The following is a 27,273-nucleotide window of genomic DNA, read 5'->3' as shown; positions in this document are numbered from 1 at the left end:
GGGCAACATGGCCAAAGGCACTAGGTTGTGATGTGCATGGTTTGATCTGGGAAGAATGAACAGCCTGGTGTGGCTGGAATATGACATGGAAAGTGAATCTTCCTGAGTATTTCTCCTTTACCGATACACTGAATCTCTTGTTTTTTTATATCATCTCTAGTGTCTTTGGTCTTTTGTCTTCTAGCTCCTTTTCTAACTTCACATATATACATGTCTTCCCTGCCCTAAAAAAAAACATGTGACCCAATCCTGGTGTCTTGATGAATCCCATGGCATTTCTTTCATTTCTCTGCCACACTCTCACAGTACGACATATTTTCTTTCACTCCCTTTCCACATTCTCCACCTCACCCTCCTAATCTGGCTTCTGAATTTCCCTCACTCCTATCTGCACCCCCCTAATCCCTGCAGAAAGGCTCCGTTAAGGATTCCTACATCACTCAGACAAAACCCTTGGCCAATCCTCATTCTATTTGGCCTCTTAGCAGTATTTGGCACTGTTGATGACTGCATTTTTCTTAAAAGCTTTTTAATTTAAAATAGCCTGGGATGTTGTATGATTTTTTTAACTCCCCCCAACTCTTTTGCATTCCCTGTTTCCTTTTCTGGCACTTGCTCCAGCTCCTTAACTGTAGATATTCCGAAACACTGTCTTCCTCCCTTACTTGTTTCATTCCCGTTATTCATTCTTTCACTCTGAAAATATCGCACGCACACTAGGCCAGGCACCTTGCCAAACACAAAGATAAATTTGGCCTTTTCTGCACACTTATTGTTTTTATGCATGTTCTCTATTCTTGTGGCTCAGCTTCCACCTCTGTATGAAAAGTCTCTAAATCTTTATTTTCTGCTGTGCATTCTGTGATTCTAGTTGCCAGCAGATATGTCCTTTGCGTCTACTCAAACACAATCTACTAAAAAATAAACTCGTTTTCTCCATGAAAATCAATTTACCTGCCTCAGTTTATTTACCTCAATTAATGAAGTCACCATGTCTGTCTTCTGGGCTGGACATGTAAGCATGTTATTTTACTCTTATCCAATCAATTTTGTATCCAACCTATCACTATTTTCTGATTATTCCTTCTTTAGAATGCCTTTAAGATCCACTCTTACCTCTCCTTTTTATAGCCACCCACTTGATCCAGACTTTTATCACCTCTCTCATAGTTTCCTACCATAGACAGTAATTCATCTCTTTGCTTTCAGTGTCACCCTCCTTAAACAAATTCAGCCTGTGAACAGCTGCCATACTAATATTCCTAAATCACTATTTGAGCACATCCTTTCTGGTGACGTTGCAAGGCCACCACATCCTAGTTCATCTCTTTAGCCTAACTCAGGTTCTCCACAACCTGACCACTCATTTCACAACTCAACCATATCTCCTTCTACTCAACATGCTTGTCACCATGCCCTCCCCAGTATTTTCCCAAACACATCAAGCCAATTTCTACCTCCATTCTTTTTGTTCCCCTCACCTGGATACCTTCTCCATGTCCGCATGCTCCAATATGACCAGGTCAAGTCTCACCCATTTTCTTTCTGTAGCCTTGTCTGGCTCCTGAAACCTCTAGTAATCTCTCCTGTCTTGGAAAGCCAAATACTCTTTATCTTACTACTTAGCACTTATTATTACATGCTATAACTATGTCACATTGTTTTTTCTGCCTGCCTGTTAATTGGTGCCTTGCCTAAAAGATGTTAAACTGCTTAGGAACACAAATTGTGCTATGTCCCTCCCTTTAATCTCCCAGGAAACCTAGTACATTTCCATAATATGTTAAATGTTTACTATATAGCATTAGTTTACCTGTAATAATTATTCTTTAATAAAGTGGTTTAGACCAGGATAGACTCTACAACTACAACAGAAAATTATGTTTACACTGTATATAAAGGGATCATTTTCTGCTCTACAACATTAGTATCTAGTCTTCATGTCAATTTTGATGTAGATACCTTTTCTAACTCGAAAAGAGTCAGTTAAAGAGTAATCATTGAGCCTCCAGATCTAAGTACCAAATTACAGGAAATATTGGGAGTGGAAGAACACATTAAATCATATGCAGGAGATGCAATTAGCCAAATCCACATGGGGGATGTGGTGGAAATGAGCCTATTTAAAAAAAAAAAAAAAAACCAACAAATTACAAGAAAAAAAATGGAAGAGAAATCTGTAGATTAAAGTAGACCTAAGAGACATAGCTACCAATCACAATGTATGGATGTAGTTGAATTCTAATTCAAACACATGAGCTTAAAAATCATTTTTTTCAAAGACAATTGGAGAAGTGTAACGTAAACACTAAGTACATGATAGTGTTAAAAATTATTAATATTTTAAATATGATAATAGTATTATGGTTATGTTTTCTAAGTGTTCTTATCTTTTAGGAATATTGAAATATTTACAGTTAAAATTATGTGATGTCTGGCGTTTTCCTTAAAATAATTGAGGAGTATAAATGGATCAAGATTAGCCACATTGTGAATTGTTAAAGTAATGAGCACCTAGATGTTATTTTATATTCTCTATATTCTCTCTACTTTTGTGTATATTTAAAATTTCTCAAATGAAAAGATTCTTTTTTTTTATTTTTATTTCAGTATATTATGAGGATACAAATATTTTGGTTACATTTTATATCTTTGCCTCACCCAAGCGAGGATTAGAGGCATGCCTTTCCCCCTCTACAATGCTCACTGCATCCATTAGTTGTGAGCTTACCCACCCCAAACCTCTAATCCCTGGAGAATATTACTACCATGTGAGCACCATAGTGTTGATCAGCTAGTGCCAATTTGATGGCGAGTACATGTGGAGCCTATTCTTCTGGTCTTGTGATACCTCACTTCAGATAATGGGCTCAAACTCAATCCAGGAAAATATAAGAGGTGCTAGATCACTGTCATTTCTTATAATTGAGTAATATTCCATTGTATACATATACCAAATTTTAATAATCCACTCATGAATTGACGGGCACTTGGGTTGTTTCCACATCCTTGCAATAGTGAATTGTGCTGCCATAAACATTCGGGTGCAGATGTCTTTATTATAGAATGTCTTTTGCTCTTTTGGGTAGGTGCCTAATAGTGCTATTGCTGGATCGAATGGTATTTCTATTTTTAGCTCTTTGAGGTATCTCCAAATTCTTTTCCACAGAGGTTGCACCAATTTGCGTTCCCACCAGCAGTGTAAGAGTGTTCTTGTCCCTCCACATCCTCACCATCATTTGTTGTTTGGGGATTTTTTGATAGAGGCCAATCTCACTGGAGTTAAGTGATATCTTATTGTGGTTTTGATTTGCATTTCCCTAATGATTAGAGATGTTGAGCATGTTTTTTATATGTTTGCTGGGCATTATTCTGTCTTCTTTTGAAAAGTTTCTGTTCACTTCCTTTTCCCATTTATTGATGGGGTTATTGAATTTTTTCTTGTTGATTATTTTTAACTTCTAGATAGATTCTTGTTATCAGCCCTTTATCAGATGTGTAAAGAGCAAATATTTTCTCCCATTCTATAGGCTGTGTATTCACTCTGATAATAGTTTCCTTGGCTATGCAAAAGCTTTTTAATTTGATCAGATCCCATTTATTTATTTTTGTTGCTGCTGTGATTGCTTTGGGGGCTTTCTTCAAAAATTCTTTGCCTAGGCTGATGTCTGAAAGGGTCTTGTCAACATCTTCTTCTTGAATTCTTAAGGCTTCATGCCTTAGGTTTAAGTCTGTTATCCATCTTGAATTGATTTTTGTGAGAGGTGAGACGTGGGGATCCAGTTTCAATCTTCTGCATATAACTATCCAGTTTTCCCAGCACCATTTATTGAAAAGAGATTCTTCTCCCCAGTGTATATTTTTGTCTACTTTGTCAAAGATTAGATTGCCATATGTGAATGGTTTCATCTCTGGATTCTCAGTCCTGTACCAAAAGTCTATGTCTCTGTTTTTGTGCCAGTACCATCTGTTTTAGTTACTATAGTCTTGTAGTACAGCTTGAAGTCTGGTAGACTGATACCTCCCAGTTTGTTCTTTTTACTTAAGATTCCTTTGGCTATATGAGGTCTTCTTTGATTCCATACAAAGCATAGAAATTACTTTTTCTAGATCTGTAAAGAATGATGATGGTACTTTGATAGGGATTGCATTAATTCTGTAGATCACTCTAGGTAGTATGGACATTTTCATGATATTGATTCTACCAATCTATGAGCAAGGTGGATTTTTCCATCTGTTTACATCTTCTATAACTTCTTTTCTTAGTGTTTAGTAGTTCTCCCTGTATATGTCTCTCACATCTTTTGTTAAATATATTCCTAGATATTTAATTTTCTTTGAGGCTATTGTAAAAGGTCTTGTGTTTTCAATTTGAATTTCGGCTTGACTGTTATTGGTGTATATGAATGCCTCCAATTTGTGTGCATTGATTTTGTATCCTGAGACTTTACTGAATTCATTTATCAATTCTAGGAGTCTCTTGATTGAATCTTTGGGGTTTTCTAGATATAACATCATATCATCAGCAAAGAGTGAGAGTTTGATCTCATCTGCCCCTATTTGGATGCCCTTAATTCCCCTCTCTTGTCTAATTGCTCTAGCAAGGACTTCCAGCACTATGTTGAATAGAAGTGGAGATAGTGAGCAACCTTGTCTGGTTCCAGTTCTAAGTGGAAATGGTTTCAATTTTTTCCCATTCAGTATGATATTGGCCATGGGTTTGTCATAAATGGACTTGATAATTTTAAGATATGACCCATCTGTGCCTATTTTGTTAAGAATTTTATCATAAAGGTATGCTGGGCTTTGTGAAATGCTTTATCTGCATCTATTGAGAGAATCATATGGTCTTTGTTCTTGCTTTTATATATGAGGCGAATTGCATTTATAGATTTAAATGAAAAGATTCTTAAAAGTAGTCATTGCTGTTAAGCAATTCTTGTTAAATATTTTTCATGTGATAATGGTATTGTGGTTATGACTTTTGAAAAGAAACTCTTATCTTTTAGAAATACTAACTAAAATATCAATGCATGAAATAATAAAAATGTAGTCATTGAGGTCATTGCATTTTTAAAAGATTATAGTAAAATGAGAACACAAAAATTTTAAATCATCATTAAAAATTTTCATATACCCAGAATTAGATCCACTAATGCCAAAGTGAGAAATGATACTGTAGAATTTTATGTAAAGCCTGCCCTGTGTTTTAACTGTTTTTACCTAAAGATTGCCCTAGCAAGTAAAACTGTGAGTTGCACATCCTTAGATGAGTGCATAGAGAAGAGTAAAAATAACCAATCACTGGGTGAGTAGTCATAATCCTTAAAGATACAGGATTTGTCATGAGTACTGGCTTTAAAACCCATTTTGGTTATATTCCAAGTAACATCAGCCTTCAGTGAATACGCATAAACACATGCTAAAGCAGACCTAGATTTTAAAAAACAAAACAAAACAAAAACCAACCAAATAAAAAACTAAGAAAACTCCACAGGCTTTCCTCCAATATCAATTTAAATAGAAAATTTAGTCTTAGCCCTCTAATAAATTTTTCAATGAAACACTGATTATTAGTATATTTATCTGATTTGGAAGAAAGAAGAATCTTGTCTCTGTGCTTAGAATATTCATCAGCAACCAAATGGCCAATAAATTAATATCAGAACCCAGCTGAAGGTATAGAAAGTAACAAGTTAGAAAATTGTTTGTGGGTGTTCACATTGGTAGCACACATACTAAGATTAGAATGATGTGGAGAAGATTAGCATGCCCCTGCACAAAGATGGCACACAAATTCAAGGAGCATTCCATATTTTTCTGAATGAGAAATTTTAAAAAGAGATATATCATAAAAAAAAGAATCAAACAAAAATCTTGGAAGAATTCAGTGAATGAAAAAAAATACAATTGAGAGCTTCAACAATAGACTACATCAAGCAGAAGACAGAATTTTTAAACCTGAAGATAGGTATTTTGAAATAACCCAGTCAGACAAGAATACAAAAGGATAAAAAAGAATAAAGAAAGACTATAGGACATATGGGACACCATTATGTGAAAAAATTATTCACAGTATGAGAATTTCAGAAGGAGAAGAGATGGAAAAAGGCATAGAAAACCTATTTAATGAAATAATAGGTGAAAACTTCCCCTGTCTTGGGAGAAATATGAGCATCCAGATCTAAGAAGCTCAAAAGTTTCCAAATATATGCAATTAAAAAAATGTCCTTTCTAAGGCACCTGATATTCAAACTGTCAAAAGACAAAGATAGAATTCTAAAGGTAACAGGAAAAAAGTGTCAAGTCACTTATAAGGGAATCCCTATGAGACTAACAGCACATTTCTCAGCAAATACCTTGCAGGCTAGGAGGAAATGGGATGATACATTCAAAGTACTGAAAGAAAAAAACAAAAAACAAAAAAGAAACCTGTCACCCAAAAATACTATACCCAGCAAATCTAGTCTTCAGAAATTAAGAAGAAATAAAGTCTCCCAAACAAGCAAAACCTGAGGGAATTCATCACCACTAGACCAGCCTTACGAGAAATGCTTAAAGGAGTCCTACACCTGGAAGCAAAAGGACAATAACTATACCATCATAAAAACACATGAAAGTATAAATCTCACTGATAGAACAGATACACAAATGAGAAAAATAAAGGAATCAAATCTTATCATGACAGAAAACCAACAAACTACAATGATACACAGTAAGAGAGGAAGAAAGAAAGAAGAATATACAAAACAACCAGAAAATAATTAACAAAATGACAGGAGTAAGTCCTCACTTATTGATATAAATGGATTAAATCCTCCAATTGAAAGATATAGACTAGCTGAATGAATAAAAAAACAAGACCTAACTATATGCTGCCTATAAGAAACTCACTTCATCTGTAAAGACACACATGGACTGAAAGTAAAGAGATGAAAAAAAATATTCTATGCAAATAGAAACCAAAAATGAGCAGGAGTAGCTATACGTATATCAGGTAAAACAGACTTTAAGTCAAAAACTGTCAAAAGAGACAAGGTCATTATATAATGATAAAGGGGTCAGTTCACCAAGAGGATTTAACAATTGTGTATGTATGTATGTGTATGTATATATACTTATATATTATATATAATATATATTTTTATATTTATAATTTATATATATAAACAAACATATGTATATAAATAAATAAACACCAGCACACCCAGATATATAAAGCAAATATTATTAGATCTAAAGGGAGAGTTAAACCCCAATACAATACTTGTGGTCTTAAGCGCCTCACTGTGAGCACTGGACAGATCATCTAGACAGAAAATCAACAAAGAAACATTGGTTTTAAACTGCACAATAAGCCAAATGGACCGAATAGACATGTACAGAACATTTCATGCAACAGCTGCAGAATACATATTCTTCAGCACGTGGAACATTCTCCAGGATAGACCATATGTTAGGCCACAAAACAAGGCTCAACAAATTTTTAAAAATCAAAATTATATCAAGTATCTTTTCTGACCACAATAGAATAAAACTAGAAATCAATAAGAAGAGGAACTTTGGAAACTGTACAACTACATGGAAATTAAGCATGTTCCTGAACACCCAATGGGTCAATGAAGAAATTAAGCAGGAAATTAAAAAATTTCTTGAAATAAATGAAAATAGCAACACAACATACCAAAACCTATGAGATACAGCAAAAGCAGTATTAAGAACGAAATTTATAGCAATGAATACCTACAGCAAAAAAGTAGAAAGATTTCAAATAAACAACCTCACAGTACACCTCAAGAAACTAGAAAATCCAGAACAAAACAAACCCAAGGAAAAGAAGGAAAGAAATAATAAAGATCAGATCAGAAATAAATAAAAATAGAGACTAAAAAAAGTACAAAGGATCAACAAAACAAAAAGTTGCCTTTTAAAAAAAGAGAAACAGAATTGACAAACCATTAGCTAGACTAGCTAAGAAAAAAAAGAGAGAAGACCCAAATAAAATAGTAAATAAAAAAGGAAACATTATAACTGATACCATAGAAATACTAAGGATCATTAGAGACTATTATGAATAACTATATACCAAACAAACTGGAAAATCTATAGGAAATGGGTAAATTCCTGGACACATGCAACCTACCAAGATTGAACCACGAAGAAACAGAAAACATGAACAGACCAATAAAGAGATTGAATCAGTAATAAAAGTTTCCCAACAAAGAAATGCCCAGGACTGGATGGCTTCACTGCTGAATTCTGCTGAACTTTTAAAGAACTAACACCAATTTTTCTTAACCTATTCCAAAAAATTGAAAAGGAGGATAATTTTGCTAAACTTATTCTATGAGGCTATCATTACCCTGACACCAAAACCAGATAAGAACAACAAAAAAAGGAAACTACAAGACCAATATCCCTAAGGAACATAGATACAAAAATACTTAACAAAATACTAGCAAACTTCATCCAACAGCACATTAAAAAGATGATACACCATGATCAAGTGGGATTTATCTCAGGGGCACAGGGGTGGTTCAATATATGCAAATCAAAAAATGTGATACATCACATCAACAGAATAAAGGACAAAAAGCATATGATTATCTCAATAGATGCAGAAAATGTATTTCATAAAATTCAATATCCCTTCATGATAAAAACTCTCAACAAATTATGTATAGAAGGAACGTAACTCAGCACAGTGACAGCCATATATGACAAACCCACAGCTAACATCACACTGAATGGGGAAAAGCTGAAGCCTTTTCCTCTAAGAACTGGAACAAGACAATGACGTCTGCTTTCACCACTCTTACTTACCATAGCACAACAATAGCCAGAGCAGTTATACAAAAGAGAGAAATGTGGATAGTCCAAATGGTGATGTGCTGTAACTGTAATATACACACTGGATTTCAAATACTTGGTACAAAAAAAAATGCAAAATACTATATTAATAATTTTTATTTTGATTAACTGATTACCTGTTGTATTAGTTTGCTAGGGCTGTCATAACAAATTACCATAGACTGGGAGGCTTAAGCAAGAGAAATGTATATTTTCTCACAATTCTAGAAGGTGGAAGTCTGAGATCAAGGTGTAGGCAAGGTTGGTTTCATCTGAGGCTTCTCTCCTTGGCTTGTAGGTGTCCGTCTTTTCCCTTTGTCTTCATATGGTCCTCCCTATGTGTGTGCCTGTGTTTATATTTTCTATTCTTATAAGGACACCAGTCATATTGGATTAGGGCTCACACAAATGACTTCATTTTAACTTAATTACCTCTTTAAAACCCCTATCTCCAAATATGGCCACATTCTGAGGTAGTGGGTGGTAGGGCTTCAACATATGAATCGGGCTGGGGGGATACAACTCAGCCCATAACACATGTCAAAATGATAATTTCTGGATACATTTGGCTAAATATAACATTATTAAAATGAATTTCAATTTTTTCTTTCTTAATGTGGCCTACCAGAGAGGTGGTTTATATTATATTTCTGTTAGACAGCACTGGGTTTTATTTCTCTGGGATGCTAAAACACTCTATCATCACCTGTTGGAAGAGTAAGAAAATGTTCTCATTTGCAAAAAGTTTGCCATTTCCTACTTAATTTCCCTTTTAGTACTCAGTTTTATTAAGGTATTGCTAATGAGCAGAAACAGTGAGAGGATATATGAAGAGGATTAAATGTGCACAAGGAAAATTAGACCAGAGTTCTGTTTGGATCTTACTGTCTCTAGGCCTTAGGTACATCTCTCTGCTTTAATATCTTCTTTCTGAAAAAAAAAAGAGAGAATAATAATGGCCAACATTTATTGAGTATTATGTGCCAGGCTCTCTTCTGAAGTTCTACACTGAGAATTTATTTAAACCACACAACAACCTTTTGAAGGGTAATAATTATTGTAGGTAGTAGCTTTACTCTATTTGACAGAAAACTGAAGCACACAGAGGTTAATTAGCCTTCCCAAGATTCCAGAGTTAGTAAGCAGCAGAACCAACTGGTCTAACTCCATACCACCATCACTTACTCCCTCTCTGTACTTCTGTCTCAAAGGATTGCTGTGAAGATCTACTGAGATGATGTATGTGGAAGGCATTTAAAAATTATTAACTGTTAATGATTTTCTTTGTCTGCCATCCTGGAAATATTTTAGATAAAGCTACTGTTTTTCTCCCTTCACCAGCAAATTTATGTATCTTCCTTAAGAGCCTGGTAATTTCAGAGCTAAAAGAAGTGAATATATCTGTGGGTTTGACACACTATTGAATCACAAAATCTTTGGAAAGAACTCTCAGAAGCCATCAGTTCTAGCCCCCCTTATCAAACTCACTGATGCTCTATTCTTTTTCCCTGCATGTCTAGCTGGCTTTGCTTGAATTCTTGCCATGAATTGGCACCCCTTAGACCTGTGCCAGTTCTGAACAGTTCTGACTTAAACACCTTCCTTTTCTTACGGTCCCAGAATGTTAGGGCTGAAGGGGCCTCTGAAAATTGTCAGTGTTCTTAGACTAAGATAGTAAAGGATCTGATATATTTGTTATAATAAACTCACAATATTTATTAGTAAGATTGTATCCCCATTTCTTACTCTGATGTAGAAAACACTCCCAAGGAAAGACAGTCTGTCTGCAAGGGATCCTTGGAATTCTTTTTTTTTTGAACCCAAGCTCATAATTATGAATTTTGTAAGCTCAGATGTCACTTATGTCATCATTTATCTCAACAAAAATGGTTCACTTCTCTTCAGCAGTTCATCTATGTCTGGCACTAGGATAAGTGTCTTTTCGACATTATCTCACTTGGTGATATCTCACCTGCCCCACCCTTTATAATTTATAAGGTGTTAAAATAACCCCTGGTTACAGGCCCAGAAATTAAGGCCTAGAGAAGCAAAGTAACTTCTTAACTTTAACTTTACTTAATCACAAAGCTAATTAGTGACAAAGCCAAGATATAAATATAGGTCATTTGATTCCATAGTTCATAATCATGATCACTGTACTAAATTTTCCTCAAATGAAAATGGATTGGGCATTTGGTGTATTCTGCCTGAGTCAGGTGGGTTTTTTTAAAACATATTTTATGAATTCTGCAAATATGTGTTTGATCTAGGGGTTTTCCTTATAGATTCTTTGATTTGGCAATTCTCCTACAGACTTGGTGGAATATACTATTCATAGTAATGTGGAAAATATAATTAAATTTGACAAGAGTTCTATTGAGATGGTAAGAATTACCATCCGGAATTATTTCATTTATTTATTTTGAGTCCTTCCTGACTTTAATCAAACATACCATGTTGATGTTATGTGAAGTTATCTTTATATGCTACCTTAAGCCAGGTGCATTCATTATGAGTCCTCTAAAAATAGGTGTCATGCCCTTTCTATTTTATGCATATTCCCAGATATTTTATAAATGATTAAGGAATATTAATAGAAATTATATTGAATTAGATGGATAATGTTGTCACATCACTTTGTGATTCATTTGGCCACCAATGCAGTATGAAATTTTGTGATGAGAATTTTTAAGAAAAGTCATTCTATTAAATTTTTCATTTAACTAAAACCTCTTTAATTCAGAAATCATTACATCTATTTTAATTTAAAAGTGGTTTATTTGTATTGAATAGACATAAACAATTGGCAAAGGAAAAATCATAGTACTCACTAATAATAATTTTAGGAATTCCAAAGCCATGGTAGGAAAAAAGAGAAATTTGGAAGGAAATGTAAAAACACGAAGTAATACACTTTCTTAGCAACATTTGCATCTTTAATCTAAACATACCTCGTTGCTTTGTAAAGAAACATTTTGGTCATAAATATCATTATTTAGAATTATAAATTCATTAATGTTTTTTAGTGATTGAAACCTGATTTCTGTTCCTAAACTACTTTAAAAATAGTCTAGAGGAAGAAAGCTTTTAAAAACCAACATCAACTTTTTCTCTTACACCTCAAGTCATACTTACAAATCTTACTAATATATCCCTCAGGACAATCTCATGTACTACAAGTTTTAAAATAGTGCAGAATTGTTTCAAATAATTATTGTATATTTTTATAAAATTTACCTTAGATTAGTTTTAATTTTATTATAAATGCAACCATTAGTTGCTGCTTTTTAAGCAACTTAATGTTGCCTCTCTTAGTTTCTGCCACTTCATGAGAAGTAGACAAATCTGACAGCCAAAGCAAACACCAGGAGTAAGAGGAGGTGAAGACAGTTTTTTTTTTGTTTGTTTTCTGTACTTTACATCCTCCATATTATCAAACAAACAACTGTCTCTCTCTCTCTCTCTGTCTCTCTCTCAATTTCAGAAGGATAGAGAGAAGTAACAAGAAGAAAATAAACTCCAGATCCAATGGTCAGTACTCTTAGACTGTAGATCTTTTTCCCATCAGTCTTATTCTCAATATCAGTAGTTTTAGCATCCTTCGTATACTTTTTGTATATTTTCATAAATTACTTTTACTGCAAACTAAAAGTTTGGCTAAATTGAGACAAGTTCCTTTAATTTTATTTTATTTCTTAATTGAGTGTGAGTATTTACAGAGACAGAAGAAGTTTCTGGCAACTTTGGAAGTAGCTCTCCAACTTTGGGACATGTATCAATACATGCTGTCCGCTTGGTGACCCGGTCAGATGTGATCCACCACCATCATCACATATGTTCTATCTTTGAATATTAGAAACAAGGTAGTTGTAATAGCCCAACCTGGCAGATTCCTTCTGATTTTACTCGCATCTCTCTTATTAACAGAAATGAATCCAAATTCTCTAAGATGGCTTTTAGGTTTTTGTTTTTTTTTTAATCCATATCACCTGGTAAGGCCATTGGGTCCTGGAATGTCTGAGAAAGGTATACTTACTAATTCCTCATGCAGGGATGGCTGAAAACGTTATCTTGAGGCCTTTGGGGGATTCTACAGTTGAATGCAGGTGACAGCTTTATCAGCTACAGTGTTTAGTGGATCTCAGGGAAATTTAAAACCCTTGATTATAGCTGTATTTTTTAAAGCGTCATCATTTTACCCTTAAAAGAAGTAATTCTATCCACAGAGTTCTACTATTGCATGTTTTTGTTAATGATGCATTGCATTTTTTTTTTGTTTTCTACTAAGAAGTTTCTGCATGTAAAGCAAGTATAATTGTACTTACATTAAACTTTGAAAGATTATCTACCTCATAACATAAGAAAGAAGGAAGTAAGACCAACTGCATACCTATGCTGTTACTTTGTTATGTAGTTTATCTGTTATGACCTCCCATGCTGCTTTCATAATACTTGAATTTTATTGCCCCTGCTTTTTCCAGAATCTTATTAACTTTTCTATAGCGTATCTATACCCATTCATGTAAATGTTTTTAAAGAACAAAACAATTGACAAATTTTGCTTTATAATATTTATGATTTTCTTCCATACTTTTTCCCATTTTTCAGTCTTTATAAGACGACCCAGGTTTTTATTGTGTAGACCCTATAATGCCATTAATACTCTGATTCTGAAATGAATGAGCTTTAAAGAATGTCTGTTAAACAAATAGTATAATGGTTGTAATAATATAAATTTTACATACAGTTATGCATTTTTAGGTAATGAAAGTAGAATTCCTAAAGCACAGATTACTCTTGTGTCATTTTTCCCCATAGTCTTCAGGTGTCATCTTCTCACAAATGAAACCACTGGGATTTTTCTTGTGATTGTAATATTTGATTACTTGAATATATAAACACTGTGATAAATTGATGTTACAGAATTAGCAGTAACAAAGGAATCACTCTGAATCAAAAAGAGCCTTCATCATGACCAACATAATGAAGAATTGTTTTATGTCTATAAGGCATTTCTTATGGGACTATATGTGGTCATCCTAGTAGCATTTGGGAAAAATACATATTTTATCTCACAGTATTTGTAGATCACTTTTGATGGTGGGGTGAGCACCAACGCCACCCTAACCATATCCTTCTAGCCTCATCAAATTAGAAGTGAATGTTTGGGAGTGGAGAAAGATTTTCAGTGAAAACATTCTCAATGTGGGGCTGGAAAATTCAAAAGTGCATTACCATGGTAACACTGTTTTCATAATGATGAACTGATTCACTAAGAAAAAGTTAAAGAATATTTTTTATTCTTTGTTTAAGGTAGTGGAGAATTACATGATAATAATAGTTGCTTAAAAGGGGGCAGGCATTGGTTATCTGGAAAAATCACTTGTGTATAGATTATTGGCCAATATTCCCCATGGGTGAGAAGAGATGCCACAGCACGCTCTCCCCTTTTAGCTTTGTGGTATTTTTATGTTTATATACTGCCAGGATACTTTCCATTTCTATTATTCTACTTTTAAAGAATTGAAGTCACCAACCTTATTTAAACGGTTTCAATGGTCATTAAATAAACCTATGACATAATCAAATAAGAGACTTAAGGAAAGGGAAAAGATAAAAACAAAACACATGAAAAATAGACATTCCAGTCAAGCCCAGAGCTTCTATAATGGATGCTTCAAGGTCTGGTGAGAATAATTTCTAATTCAACACTTTAATTCCCTCACCTGTTAAAGTAGTAAGACTTTAAAAGAAAGCTTTTAAATTAAAATTTTGTAAAGCAGCCTGTTTCTTAAATACTGTGCAAATAATTTCAAGTTATAGTAATTTTTATAAACAACTTCACATTTAAAATGCTAGGTTTTTTATTGTTTAAATTGAATTAGATTTCTCAAAAGGTATTTAGAAAAAAATTGCAATAGGAAGGCCTGTCTATTGTGTTTTTCAGATGAAAGCTGGTTTCTACAATATTATTCACATTTTGTAAACAGCATCACTGAACCTGCACATAAAAGGTTAAATGTTTGCAGACCATTCTTTTTTGCCTCAAAGATCAGAGACAAATTACTATTTTTATTTTACATTCCCTTGATGAGGATAATCATAAACAGCTGTCACTTCAGTGCTTCGACTGCAAAGAATCCTATTGCAATCCTATAATTTAAACAAAGAGAAAATACATAGTCATACACAGTATACATACAGAAAAAAGCACAATAGAGAATTTGATTAGAACTGGGGTTAGAGAAAAGGGAGCGTTTGCTCTCTGCAATTACTCAGTTAAAAGAAAAATTCCATCTATATACATTTTTTGCCATTCATCTTAGACATACTGGCAGGGGCAATTACTGTTTCTACCTAAAGTCAGAAACGAAATCAAATTTGCATTCTGAATTCTCTGACTCTCCATCATATCCACTGTATTATCAGAATAGTAAAGATTTGCATGCAAGCATGTGTCTATCAGTGTTTCCAAAAGCTAAAGAGAATTTCAAATTGTTTTACTGGTTATTTTGGAATGTCTCTATTTTTTTTCTTTTAATATTGAGAATTAAATCAATGTTTTCTGTTCACTCTGACGCTTTGCTTTTTAATTGCATCTGGCTTCAAAAGTGAAAGACAATGTCTTTCGCACATTTTGATATGCAAAAAAGTAAAACAAGGCTAAATGTTAAGAATGGTGTAAAATGGGAAAATTCAGTGTTTCTACATGAAAATATGGATGATGATATAATTTTCATGGTATTTCATATTCCTGGAGGTTCATTTAATATATGCTATTTATTCAGCCTTTCTCTTTTAGCTAAATAATTTTTTATAAATATCAGTACTTTAAAGATTTTTTTTCCTAGAAATTCCCTTTACACTTATTGTTTTACCTACAAAACTAACTTGATATATTATGGATGTTTCATTGTTTCATAATACTTTCAGTTTTATACCTAAATAAAAAAAGAAATTAGTTTAAAATCACATTCATCTTCTATTTATTGAACAAATTTCAGCTCTCAGAGCCTCAACATGTTCTTCTATAGGTTGACAATAACCATGTCCTAAGGTTGTGGTGCAGATCTTCTATATAAAGTGCTTAGCACATTAACTGTAACACAGTAAGTGCTCAATAAATGTTCCTGGGAGGAGGTAAATAGTAGGTTGATTCTGAAATGCCATCACCTCCTACTGATAAATAAAATAGCAAAATCCAAAAATATTTTAGACCAGAGAGACAAACTGAATTGTACTGTATTCAAATCGGAGGTTTATGTTGCTTTTTACAGATGTTTTCTTCACAAATCTGTAGGTTGTCTGTTCTCATTTATATACATTAATTCCATAATCATTTTATCATCGTCATTATCAAGTAGTAGTAGATCCTAACTCATCAACTTGGGGTTTCTCTAGTCTCTGGTTTTCTCTAACAAGTAGGCATTCCTGGAGGCCCTGAAATGCACTGGGATGGCTTCCTTGACTTTGGTAAACCCAGTTGTAGCATTAACCTCCTTTCCTTCTCTTCCTCCTGTGCACCAAGCTCTGTGCTAGGTGCTGAAAAAGCGAGATAAACAAGATCCTGGAGTCTAGTAGAGAGAGGAGCATAAAACTAAGCTGGATGTTAAATGACTGAGTACAAGCACAGTTGAAGTGTAGAAGCAGAAGCAGAAGCAGGAGTGGTGGAGGGCACGATGGCCATCAGGACCTTATCTAGGAGAGCAGTTGGTGGAACAGGGCTGTGAAAGATGAGAGGCCTTCGCAGGTGGGCAAAGAGTGGTGGGCAGAGGAGGTTCCAGGCAAGGGGAATAGCTTGCAGGAAACATGGAGGGATATATGTGTGTGTGTGTGTGTGTGTGTGTCTCTGTGTGTGTGTGTGTGTGTGTGTGTGTGTATGTACACACACATCCCTATATATGCATTTTTATATATATACACATGCAGTTTGGCATTTTTATATTGCTTGAGTTGAAAATGTTTTATGTTCAAATTTTTCATCTTAAATTTTCATAGTGTGTGTTGAGAGTCAAGCAACTCTCTCGTATTCCATGAATATTCAGAAAGGAAGGAAAGTGCCCATGAGGTCCTCTGCTAGGTCATTTCGTATAGATCATCTCATTTAGCTGCCACAGGTTTTCCAGGTAAGCATATCCCCATTTTAAAGATGAAGAATCTGAGTCTCAGTTACATTAGGAAATCAAATCAAAGTGTGGTCACACAACCAGTATGATACAGCCTGAATTTGAACCTAAAGTTTTCACATTCAAATACAGTATCTTTAAAACAGCATAGCAATTACCACTGACTCTTTGAATTTTGGTGCAGTGTAGAATGCATTTGCAGATTCAGAGTGGTTTTTATGCCCCAGAAAGAAGTCTGGAAACATGATTGGTTTTCTAGCTGCTACAGCTGGCTGATCTTTGCACTATCATTTTACCACTTTGTGGCCTTAGCCTGTTATCTATTTATGCCAGCTCCTATTGTGCCTACATCACAAACTAATAATAAAAATAAAGAACCACATAAAATTTTATTAAATTCCTTTTTTAGTGACCAAAAACCATTTTAAAAGAAACGGTATAAGGGAACAACTGTCATTTTTGCAACTTCCAATCAATTAGCTTGCTGTTGTAGCAGTAAGATGCTTCAGAAATATTCTCATACATGAGGTAATACTCTCAGGATTGGGAAATGAATTGAGCATATATTATTTTAAAGTGTTTTTTTAAACATAAGATATTCCTGATTGAGAGAAGCCTATATAAATGATTAGAACCAATTTCTACCTTTGTTACAGTTGATTTTGTGGGCTATCAATATGCCTTTCACACATGCATATTGGTTCAAAGGAGAGGCTTTTCATTTATAGATCCAGCTGATCTATTTAGCACAGTGCTTTGCCTAGAATTGATTGAAAGATTGAAAACCTGGCAGATCAAAGTATGTACATTTCCAAAGAAAAGTACTTCACGTCCACATTGGAAGCAATAAATTATTTCTCCCTTTTACATTCATAACTAAATCTTTCCAAATGCTAGAAAGTAGCCAGACCACTAACAATATCTGTGTCATGCTCTAGGGTTTAGATGGTTCAACCTGACTTGAAATGGAGACCATTTGTTCTAAATTGATTTCAATGCCAAGCCAATAGGTCAGCCCTTAATGATGAAGATGCCATTCCAACCCAGCCTCTGGTGGATAAGCCAAAATTAATTCACTCAAGTTCCATAGTATGGAAAACAGATGCTTCTCTCGTGTTGTACAAATAAATTCTTTGTGTATGGATATGTTCTGTTTTATTCAAAGAATAACAAGTTGGAAGTTAAAATTATAAGTTTTTTACAATGGAGCCAGCCTTTAGTAGTGATGACAGAAGCATGAATTTACATAAGAAATTCCAGCAAGTGCATGGAAGAATAAATTATCATCTATATCTCTTATTTGGCTTCAGGCCAGCCTCAGAAATTTAGCTTTGAATATAGGTGGATCCAAATGTTGATTCATTCCAGAGCAGATGTAGATGTGCCAGAGCAACACCAAGGTTATTTCTAATCTATAGACTCCCCAGAGACTCCTCCCAGAGGTTTACATCTGCATCATATATTTGGATTCAGTTCTTTGGCCAGCTTGCAAATGGTTTAAGATTATATTGTTCTCTAGAGGTATGTTGTTAGGTACACTGTGTATTTGGTTATTCATCTCAATATTCATTCAGAATCAGAATTCTTGTTTTTCCTAGAATGTGGCAGGCTGAAAGTAGAGTAATAACTGCAGGGCTCTGATCTCTTTTCAGAACTAATAGGTGGGAGATAAGATACAAGATGTTACCATCTAGTAGTATAAACTCCAAATATGCCTAGCAGAAGTTGATCATCTGATAATGTCTGGTATTTTATTTTCTTCTGAGTGAATATGAGATAATCCATGTTTTGTTTCTTTTCTGTTAGACTGAAAATGATGAGAATGGCCAAGCAGAAAACTTTTCCATGGACCCACAATTGGAGAGACAAGTGGAGACCATTCGCAACCTTGTAGACTCCTATATGTCTATTATCAACAAATGCATCCGAGATCTAATTCCAAAAACAATAATGCACCTTATGATCAATAATGTAAGTGATTATAAACTGTCTCCCTTTGATTTCTAGCCCATCCCAGTGTGGAAATTGCACACATTCTCTTCAGAGATTTTGTGATATTTTCCAGGTAGATGATATACTTATTACCAGGTTCATCGTTTTCCATTACAAGTGGTAAGTGACTGACAAGTGAAAGAGAATTTAGGAAATGAAACTCAAAACTTCAAGCTATAGTATAGGGGTATTACCATTTTGCTCTCTTCTAGAAGGGTGTGAATTTGCTCACAATAAAGTAGAGTAAAAACATCATATTCATGGTCATGGTATAAATTAATTGCAAAGCCAACAATGAAACCAGGAGCCCTGACTCCTAGACCTTGAGATTAAAGGCAAAGGATATGTTTGTTCCTATACACACACACACATACACACACACACATAATATGTTAATATGATTCTTTTCAGCTTCTAAAAACTATGGGATGCTATTTAACCTGGGAAAGGGCTTCTTACTTTATACCCTTGGATACAAAGTCAGTGAACTTTGCTTTTCTAAGGTAAAGATGATATAATGTCAGATCTCAAAAGTATTCTGCTAGACTAGTCAACAATGGATCCATATTGTCTAGAATCTCTCCCTTTTTAAGGTTATTTATGGTAGTCAGGCTATGAGGCTTTAATTATGTGGTCTGCTTTAGTTCTTTTGGTAGTTAACTTTTAAAAGTACAAATAATAACACAAGCTATTTAATATTTGAGAAATTGTCTTTTAGATAAGATAGGTTATAATGAGGTGTTTCATAGCAGGCTTTTCTGGATCTTGACAAGTGAAACACCAACAGTTTTATTCCTAGTTATCTTCTAAGTACATGTTTTTATTTAAACCAAGGATATATTATGAGCATTGCTTGTAAGAAATAAAAATTAGATGGCAAAGTAGTGAAAAGAGCCCAAAGCAGAATTCAGGAGAAACCAGGTTCTACAACCTGATTCTACTACAGACTTAGTGACCTAAGTCGAGTCACTTAACTTCTATGTGTCTGTTTCCTCCATATGTAGAATCACGGTACATTTATCTGACTTAGGGATTTGTTGCAGAAGATAGTATATATGAAAGTACTGTAAAAAATATAATTGTAAGAAATTAATATGGCTGCCTATTTAAGAACTATAAATAGCCCTCATCCATATTTCAAGATTTTTTCAAAATTTTATTTCTAAATATACAGTCCATTCATTGTCCATGATCCCCGCATTCCTTGACTGTAAGAAACCTCAAGCACTCATGTGAACAATCTTGTTTTTAACTTACTCTATCTTCATACACGTTTTGTACATTCAGACAAGGTTAACAGGAAGCTTTGAAGTATCAGCCAGCAGGTAGGCAATATATCGGGAATGTGGAAACTGAGTTTTATTCTTAAGCTTGACCAATGGCCTGCTCTGTGACCTGAAGCAAATCATTTTGCCCTTTTGAGTTGAAGTCAGTTACTTCTAAAGCTACAGTGAGAACACCAAGGTACCTCACAGAACTGTCAGAGATTATAATAAATGTGGCCATAAGGCATTTAGAAAAATAGAAAGTACTAAACAAATAGTCTGTGTATTTAAAAAATTACCCTCTTAACTTTACTTAAATGAATTCAGGTTGTTTTGTGTGGTATATCCAGGCACTTGCTTATTTAAACATTTTCCTGATTAAGGATCATTTATCTTTTCACTGTTTTACCAAGTCATTAGTGCTGCCATCAGTTCAAACGCTGCTTTGCTCTGCACTATATTAAATCATCAGCACAGGAAATAGCACTTCCTGTCTGTAACTGTGAGAAGTAGCTTGACACAAATTAGTTAGAAGAAAAAAAACCTATTGCAAATCTATCCTACTTTCACCTTCTCAAGAAACACACACACACACACACACACACACAGGCACACATAGAGAAATGCAGAGGTAATTTCTCTCACTCCTCACTGCTCTATTTAATTGCTTTAATGAACTGGCTAAACCCCCACCTACAGGATATTATCCTTGGAAGTAAAGCTCTGCTAGTTTTCTTGAGAGAGACCTCATGTAAGAGCCATGAGAAAGGGGACTTTGACTGAGATCCGATCTCCAAGGTCAAACCTTGAAGCAGAAACTAATAGGATTGTGAAGAAGGCAAACGTATCATGTAATGCCAAATTCTTGCAAAACTATGGCTATCTTTGTTTAAAATGTAACTTTTTGTATCTACCAGAAACTAGTTTTACATATGTAGAATGACTGCTTTTCCTGAGCATTATTTTAGGTGCTTTTTTTAACCATATATATAGAAGGTATAGTTTTATATGTACATATTAATATGATATAATTTAAAGTTATATATAATTCTATATATGTAAGAATAGATATCTCTTTTTAAAAATGTATTCATATTCTTGTGGCATCTCATTGTGCAGAGTGCCCCGGCCCCTCTTGTTCATTACAGAAGAGCCCCACCGAGGACAAGGAAACTGGGATGCACTGAGCATGCGGCACTGTGCCATGTGTACGTGTTGATTTTTTAATCTGATCTAAAGTGAAGAGATCTTCAAGTGAGAGAATTAATACTAAAATCACAACTAGAAAACTAATAGTTAGACTCCTAATTCTAAATTCCATCCAATTAACCCTGTTGCTTCTATAAATGGGTCCGGGTGAAAAAGCTAATTGTTCCTCCAGAACCAATAAATGCCTAAAACGGGGTCCTCTATTTCTTCCTAGTCTGTGGAAAGCAACGCTGTGGCCTTTTCTCTTTGAAATGGGAATGGCTACTCGACCTTCTGAAAAAGAATATGTTTCAGACAACTTTCATAAAGTTCAGAATTTGGTGGGCAGTTTCCTTTGAAAGTTTACATTAAGTGTTCTGCCACTCAAGTCTCCATATGGAATTGTTTAAAGAGTTTAAAGCCTAGCAATAAATGCCTGGCCTCAGACATACTGTAAGCCTTTGTCTATTGAAATGCAGCAGCTGTTTCATTACTTAAACATACCAGGTAATAGCAGCACAAAGAAATAGCAAGTTTATGACAAACGGTTGTTCTGGACAGGCTACAGCCAAAGCAGCAGAATTTTGTTCAGGGCTTTAAAGCTAACGTACACATAACACCCCATGACAAGCTCATTTTGATGGTCTCTTCTCTGTAGCTCACCTGACCAGAAATTCTCCATCAGAGAATCAAAGTGGATCCAGCTTTATTCTAAAAATGTGCATGGCAAAAAGGCCCATAATTCTGTTCGAACATGTTGGACGACAACTCATTGGATACCCATTTATTTTCCCCAGCTTATATTAACTGAAGAAATTGAGGCTCCAACAGGTTGACTTGCCCAAGACCACACGGCTGGGGGGCACAGAGTCAAGGTCAAGATTCAGGTCTTCTCATTCATAGCCGATGTTCTCTCCATTTCAACATCAGATAATGCATGTGACAGGGTTGGGAGAACTCTAAGTCAGCCTCTCCAGCTAGAGGACTCCTACCCCTACAGGATATACACGGGTTATCTTCCTAGAGGGTTAGTTTTACTTGAATATTTAATTAGGATTTGTTTGAATATGAGAAACATTGTTTTAAATCTTACAAACCCATATAATATGAAATAGAATGTAAACATTTTTTTAATTTTTTGAAAAATCAAACGCGAAACCTAAAAGCATTTCACACTTGGAGTGTGTGCTGCCTGAGCCCCTGGACCCTGGCGGTCTGCATGCACTCTCTTCAGCCGTTGGCACTTTGGTGGAAAATTAATAACATGTGCCCGTGTTTCAAAACTCACTGTAACTTTAATGTGTATGAAGTAAAGTGTTATTTTAAATGTTCATTATTTGAGGGGAAAGTACATCTTAAATACCAGAGCTTTATTCTGGTATTTAGAGCATTGATTCGTTTCCACTGGCCAAGAATTCAGCACGCCACTCAAGAAAAGGATCATGACCAGGACCCCAAAATCCCACTATCCTATCCCTGCCCCCAGCCTCCCACCATCACTCCCTGCCCACAGTGACACTCTCCTGCTTTCTTATACCATAGATTAGTTTTACTTGTTGTTGAACTTTGGAATTATATAGTATGTGCCTTTTTGTCTCTAACTTTTGCTCAGCGTTATGTTTTTGAGTCAAAGGATGTTATTTTTTAAAGAAGGAAAACTTCCTTGGTCTTTAGCAGAACTAAATCCCTGGGAAAAGCAAAGGAGGCTTCAGTAGGTATGAGAGAATTGTGAGATCTCAAAGACCCAAGAAATTCTAACCAAGCCTCCTCCCCAAAACTAAACAAAATTAAACTTCTCAATTAAACTTTGATATATGTATTATGTGAATGAGAGAGAGCGCTGTGTTCCATACTGCGACCCTCCTCATTCTAGAAACAAAGAGACATCAGGAAATGGTTTCCTGGGAAACCAAACTGTATGAAAATCCTAGAAATGTCGATTTGTGAAGGCTTTAAAATGGTCTTAGTCATAACAAAGAAGGTTTGAGATTCAAACATATCACAGGTTGCTAGAGAAGGGTTAAAGTAAGAAAGGGAGGAAAACATGTGGAACGTTTTTAATGACCTCACATTCCTTTGCACTGAGCAGAGCAGCACAGCGCAGTAATGCCTGTTTATCTAGCCTGGAGAGTTGGAGCTGGAATGAGGTTTTGTGTGTGAGAATTTTTGCAAACCATACAGAGATATATAGGTTATAAGGTGTTATAATTAAAAACATAAATATTATTTCAAATCCCACATTCAACTATAATTACTTTGTTATGTTCTGTGAACTGTTTTCTAAATGCTATCATCTAAAAGGGATCCACTTGGCCTCTAATTGTTGTGCAGAATCCTTGATATTTATATTTGTACCGCTGACATACAAACTGCTCAGAAAGTCCCTGAAGTGTCTGGAAAGTCCCCCTACCTTTGTTCCAAACTCAAGTTGTAGCACCACAAATCCAGGTTAGTGGGAGGAAAGGAGAGGAGTCCCTCTAAAATTTGGCTTAAATGCAAAATAAAACATTAACCTATTCTCTATATTTACGTCACTCGATACCTGCACCGTTGCAATAGCTTTCTATTGTACCTAATGCCAATCTAGCCTATATACAGTAAAAATAATGGCTTTTGTTTATTGATCACTAACTGTATGCTAGGATCATGCTCAGCAACTTATATTCATTCTTTTACTTAATCTTCACAACTCTTGAGGTCGCTACTACCATTATCCCTATTTTATGGATGAGGAACTTGAGACTCAAAGAGTTTGAGTTTTTTGCCCAAAAACAATAAATGTTAGAGCTAGGACTCAAATCCAGAGCTGTCTGATTCTAAAGCCTATGTTTTGAGCCCACTGTGCTGTATTGCCATTTTCTCGCAAGCTAATAATACTCATATTATTTTAGAACATTGCCAAAGCTTTTGCTTAGTAGGCAAGCTTTAGCGTGTAATATTTGGATGTGAAAGATTCAAGACAGATCCTTTGATCAGAATGCTGAAACAGGCCCTTATTTTACATCGTGGTTTGTTTGACAGTTGATTCTTAATTCAGATCTGCTTTAAATCTACTCTTGGAAGAATATTCTTTTAAATTGTGCTTAATAGATTCTAAGTGATACTCCAGTAAGATGTAAAGCTCCAAAGGAGCTTAACCCAACTGGTGGTCAGTGCCAGGAAAATTGTCTGGTTTTGAGTTCTGAACTGCACCACCTATCCAAGTGCATACCCAACAATGGAAAATTTGCGCAAATGTCCATGACTCTTTGGGTACCTGCAAGTGTGTTCAGAAGTGAAAAAAAATCTTTAAGGAGGGCAATGAAGTATTCCTAAAGCCAAATTTACTACCTTTCCTCTAAATCTGACTTTCTTTCTTGACAATTGATTTTGTATTCTCCCACTCCCTCAAATGTCAACGCTTGAGATGTCTTTGATTGTTCCTTTCTTCCTTGCCATTCACATCCAAACAGCACCAAGTCCAGTTGATTTTTCCTTTATAATGAAATTTATTTATCTTCCTTTATAATGACCCATCTTTTCTATTCTACTGCAACATTGCTAAATTAAAACCTTTATCTCATGAATGATCTATAATAACCTTCTAACAGATTTCCTTGTCTCCACTATCACCCTCGCAAATTCTTTTTCAATCACGGCCAGATTAATTTTCCTAAAATTCTCATTTATTGTTTCACTTGCTTGCTTAACATGTTTCCATGGCTCCCCACTGTTGAGTGGATGAAGTTCAAACACATTTTCCTTGGCATTCAAGGCCTTCACATCTGTCCCGGGTTTCCCAGCCAAATTTACCTTCTACAACCACCATACATGAACCTTTACTCTAGCAAACAGTTCCCTGAATACATCATCTTGTATATTAGATTACTTCCACACTTAATAAGTCTTGGTTTACAAAATATGTGCAGGAAACACTTTGTATTTCACCACAATAAAGCTGTGATTTAACTGAATTTTTTTATTAGCGGAATTATTTACATATTTTAATACCTTTAAAAGATTATGAAGCTATATGTTTTAGACTCTTGTCATTTCTGAGTAACAAATTTAACTACAATCCAGGAATTATGAGTATCTGACAGGTGTTCTGTTGTCTGTCTGAATTTGTAACAATTAAATATACTTGTATTCAGTGACTCTAGATAAAAGGTAGCTTTCTCAGGTAACAGAGAAACTGAAAAATCCAAATTAGTTTATTTTGCTAGACTTAAGTTAATTGATATACTTGCTGCACCACTCTAAAATAATAATGTTCAAACATAAATTGTCTTCTCTGAGCAGTCAATCACAGTGGGATAATTGGGTAGTGGAATGAGCACTAGACTTCGAGTCAGAAGATTTTGGATTCAACTTAATGCTGTGTGACCTTGGGCGAGTTACTTACACTCTCCAAACTTGTTTATGCATCTGTAAAATTGGAATCATAATACATGTTTCATCAGTATGTGGTAAGAATTAAGTCATACAACTTGTCAAGGCACTTGGGACATACCACAATTGACTCTCAACACTCACTTTTATGTTTAGTATTTCTGAAATGAAGATGCACCTTACACTTAGTAACATCTTGACATTCTGTCATAGTTAAATTGATGGGAGTTTTTTGTTTTTCTTAGTGGCACATAATGTAGTGGGTTTTTTTAAATCACTGGTGTCTTAGATTTGATGAGATATGGTGGTTGGTGCTCCCTCCCTTTGTGTTTTGCACCGTATTCATTCTCTCCGTTCTCATCCTGCCACAAAATGCCCCTCCTCTAAGACTCCTCCTACATATTTTCACACTTTAATTTGTTTTTACATATCTGTTGCCTAGGAAACCTCATGTCACTCCTCATCACTGGTAACTAACTTCTATTGTAAACTTTGAGAAAACAAAGTGTATTTCTTTCACTTGTTTGTAAATCAACTTGCATATAGTAATATAAGGTTCTGTATGTAATCCATATTCACTTACTGGTGCTAATTCCACTTTTGAGACAACATTGAAACTTAGACTCTTAATAATTTTCCAGTGACTTTGGTAAAGGACTGGAAATGCCAAGGGACGGAAAACTTGTGTTGTTACATAGGTTTCTTTATGTCACTGCTTTCTCTTGAAAATGCTGTGCTTACCTGACGGTACTTTCCCTCTTCCATAAGCCAAATAGCCTCAGACAACATTGCACACCTGACAGGCCCTGTGCAGGTGAGGGCAGGGTTTGGTCTCTCTTCAGCTCATCTAAGTTACCCTTCAGAATCGAGAGCCAGAACACAGAGGGAAACTGTGACTGGCACCAGTACTGGGGACAGGGAGGATAATGACAAAAACGAGAGCAAACAGACGCATGATGCTTCCCTTTTTCTGGGGTGGACACCGGTGGACGTTTGTCCATAGTCTTTGAAGGCCACAGCCATGTTTATACCGTCCAATCATTCATTCGTTACCACTGTTATTTTTCTGTGGTAATCTGACAGGTTAAAGACTTCATAAATTCAGAGCTCCTTGCACAGTTGTATTCTTCAGAGGACCAAAATACGCTGATGGAGGAATCTGCCGAGCAGGCGCAGCGCCGGGATGAGATGCTTCGAATGTACCAAGCCCTTAAAGAAGCCCTGGTGATCATCGGCGACATCAACACAGCCACTGTGTCCACCCCTGCCCCGCCTCCGGTGGATGACTCCTGGATACAGCACTCTCGCAGGTAGGAAGATGGCCCGCGACACCTGAGGCCTGCTGTCCGGTCCGGCATCGTTTTCTGAGAGAGCTTTGCTAACCAATATGACCCTAGAGAAAAAGAGGAAAAAAACTATTCATGTCCAGGAGGGAAAAGGTCAGATTATACAGACTCCCTGCAAGACCAAGCACAATGCAT

General features: G+C 35.3%; 1 protein-coding gene and 1 non-coding gene across 8 annotated transcripts in view; both read left to right on the top strand.

Annotated features, from left to right (window-relative positions):
* DNM3 (dynamin 3) overlaps positions 1-27,273 on the top strand; it is a 534,534-nt gene that overhangs the window by 476,958 nt on the left and 30,303 nt on the right. For all 7 annotated transcript variants that reach the window (XM_045547356.1, XM_045547359.1, XM_045547363.1 and 4 more), the window contains 2 exons: positions 18,783-18,947; positions 26,876-27,102. In XM_045547356.1, coding sequence (XP_045403312.1) covers positions 18,783-18,947; positions 26,876-27,102 — 392 coding nt within the window. The remainder of the gene's footprint in view (positions 1-18,782; positions 18,948-26,875; positions 27,103-27,273) is intronic.
* Positions 5,715-5,820, top strand: LOC123636191. Its single transcript, XR_006734395.1, has one exon. It is a non-coding gene; the product is annotated as a U6 spliceosomal RNA (small nuclear RNA).

The sequence above is a fragment of the Lemur catta genome, chromosome 3, assembly GCF_020740605.2.
Source record: "Lemur catta isolate mLemCat1 chromosome 3, mLemCat1.pri, whole genome shotgun sequence".
NCBI lineage: Eukaryota > Metazoa > Chordata > Mammalia > Primates > Lemuridae > Lemur > Lemur catta.
The sequence above is the reverse complement of the archived record's forward strand: the minus strand, read 5'-3'. Positions and strand labels throughout refer to the sequence as shown.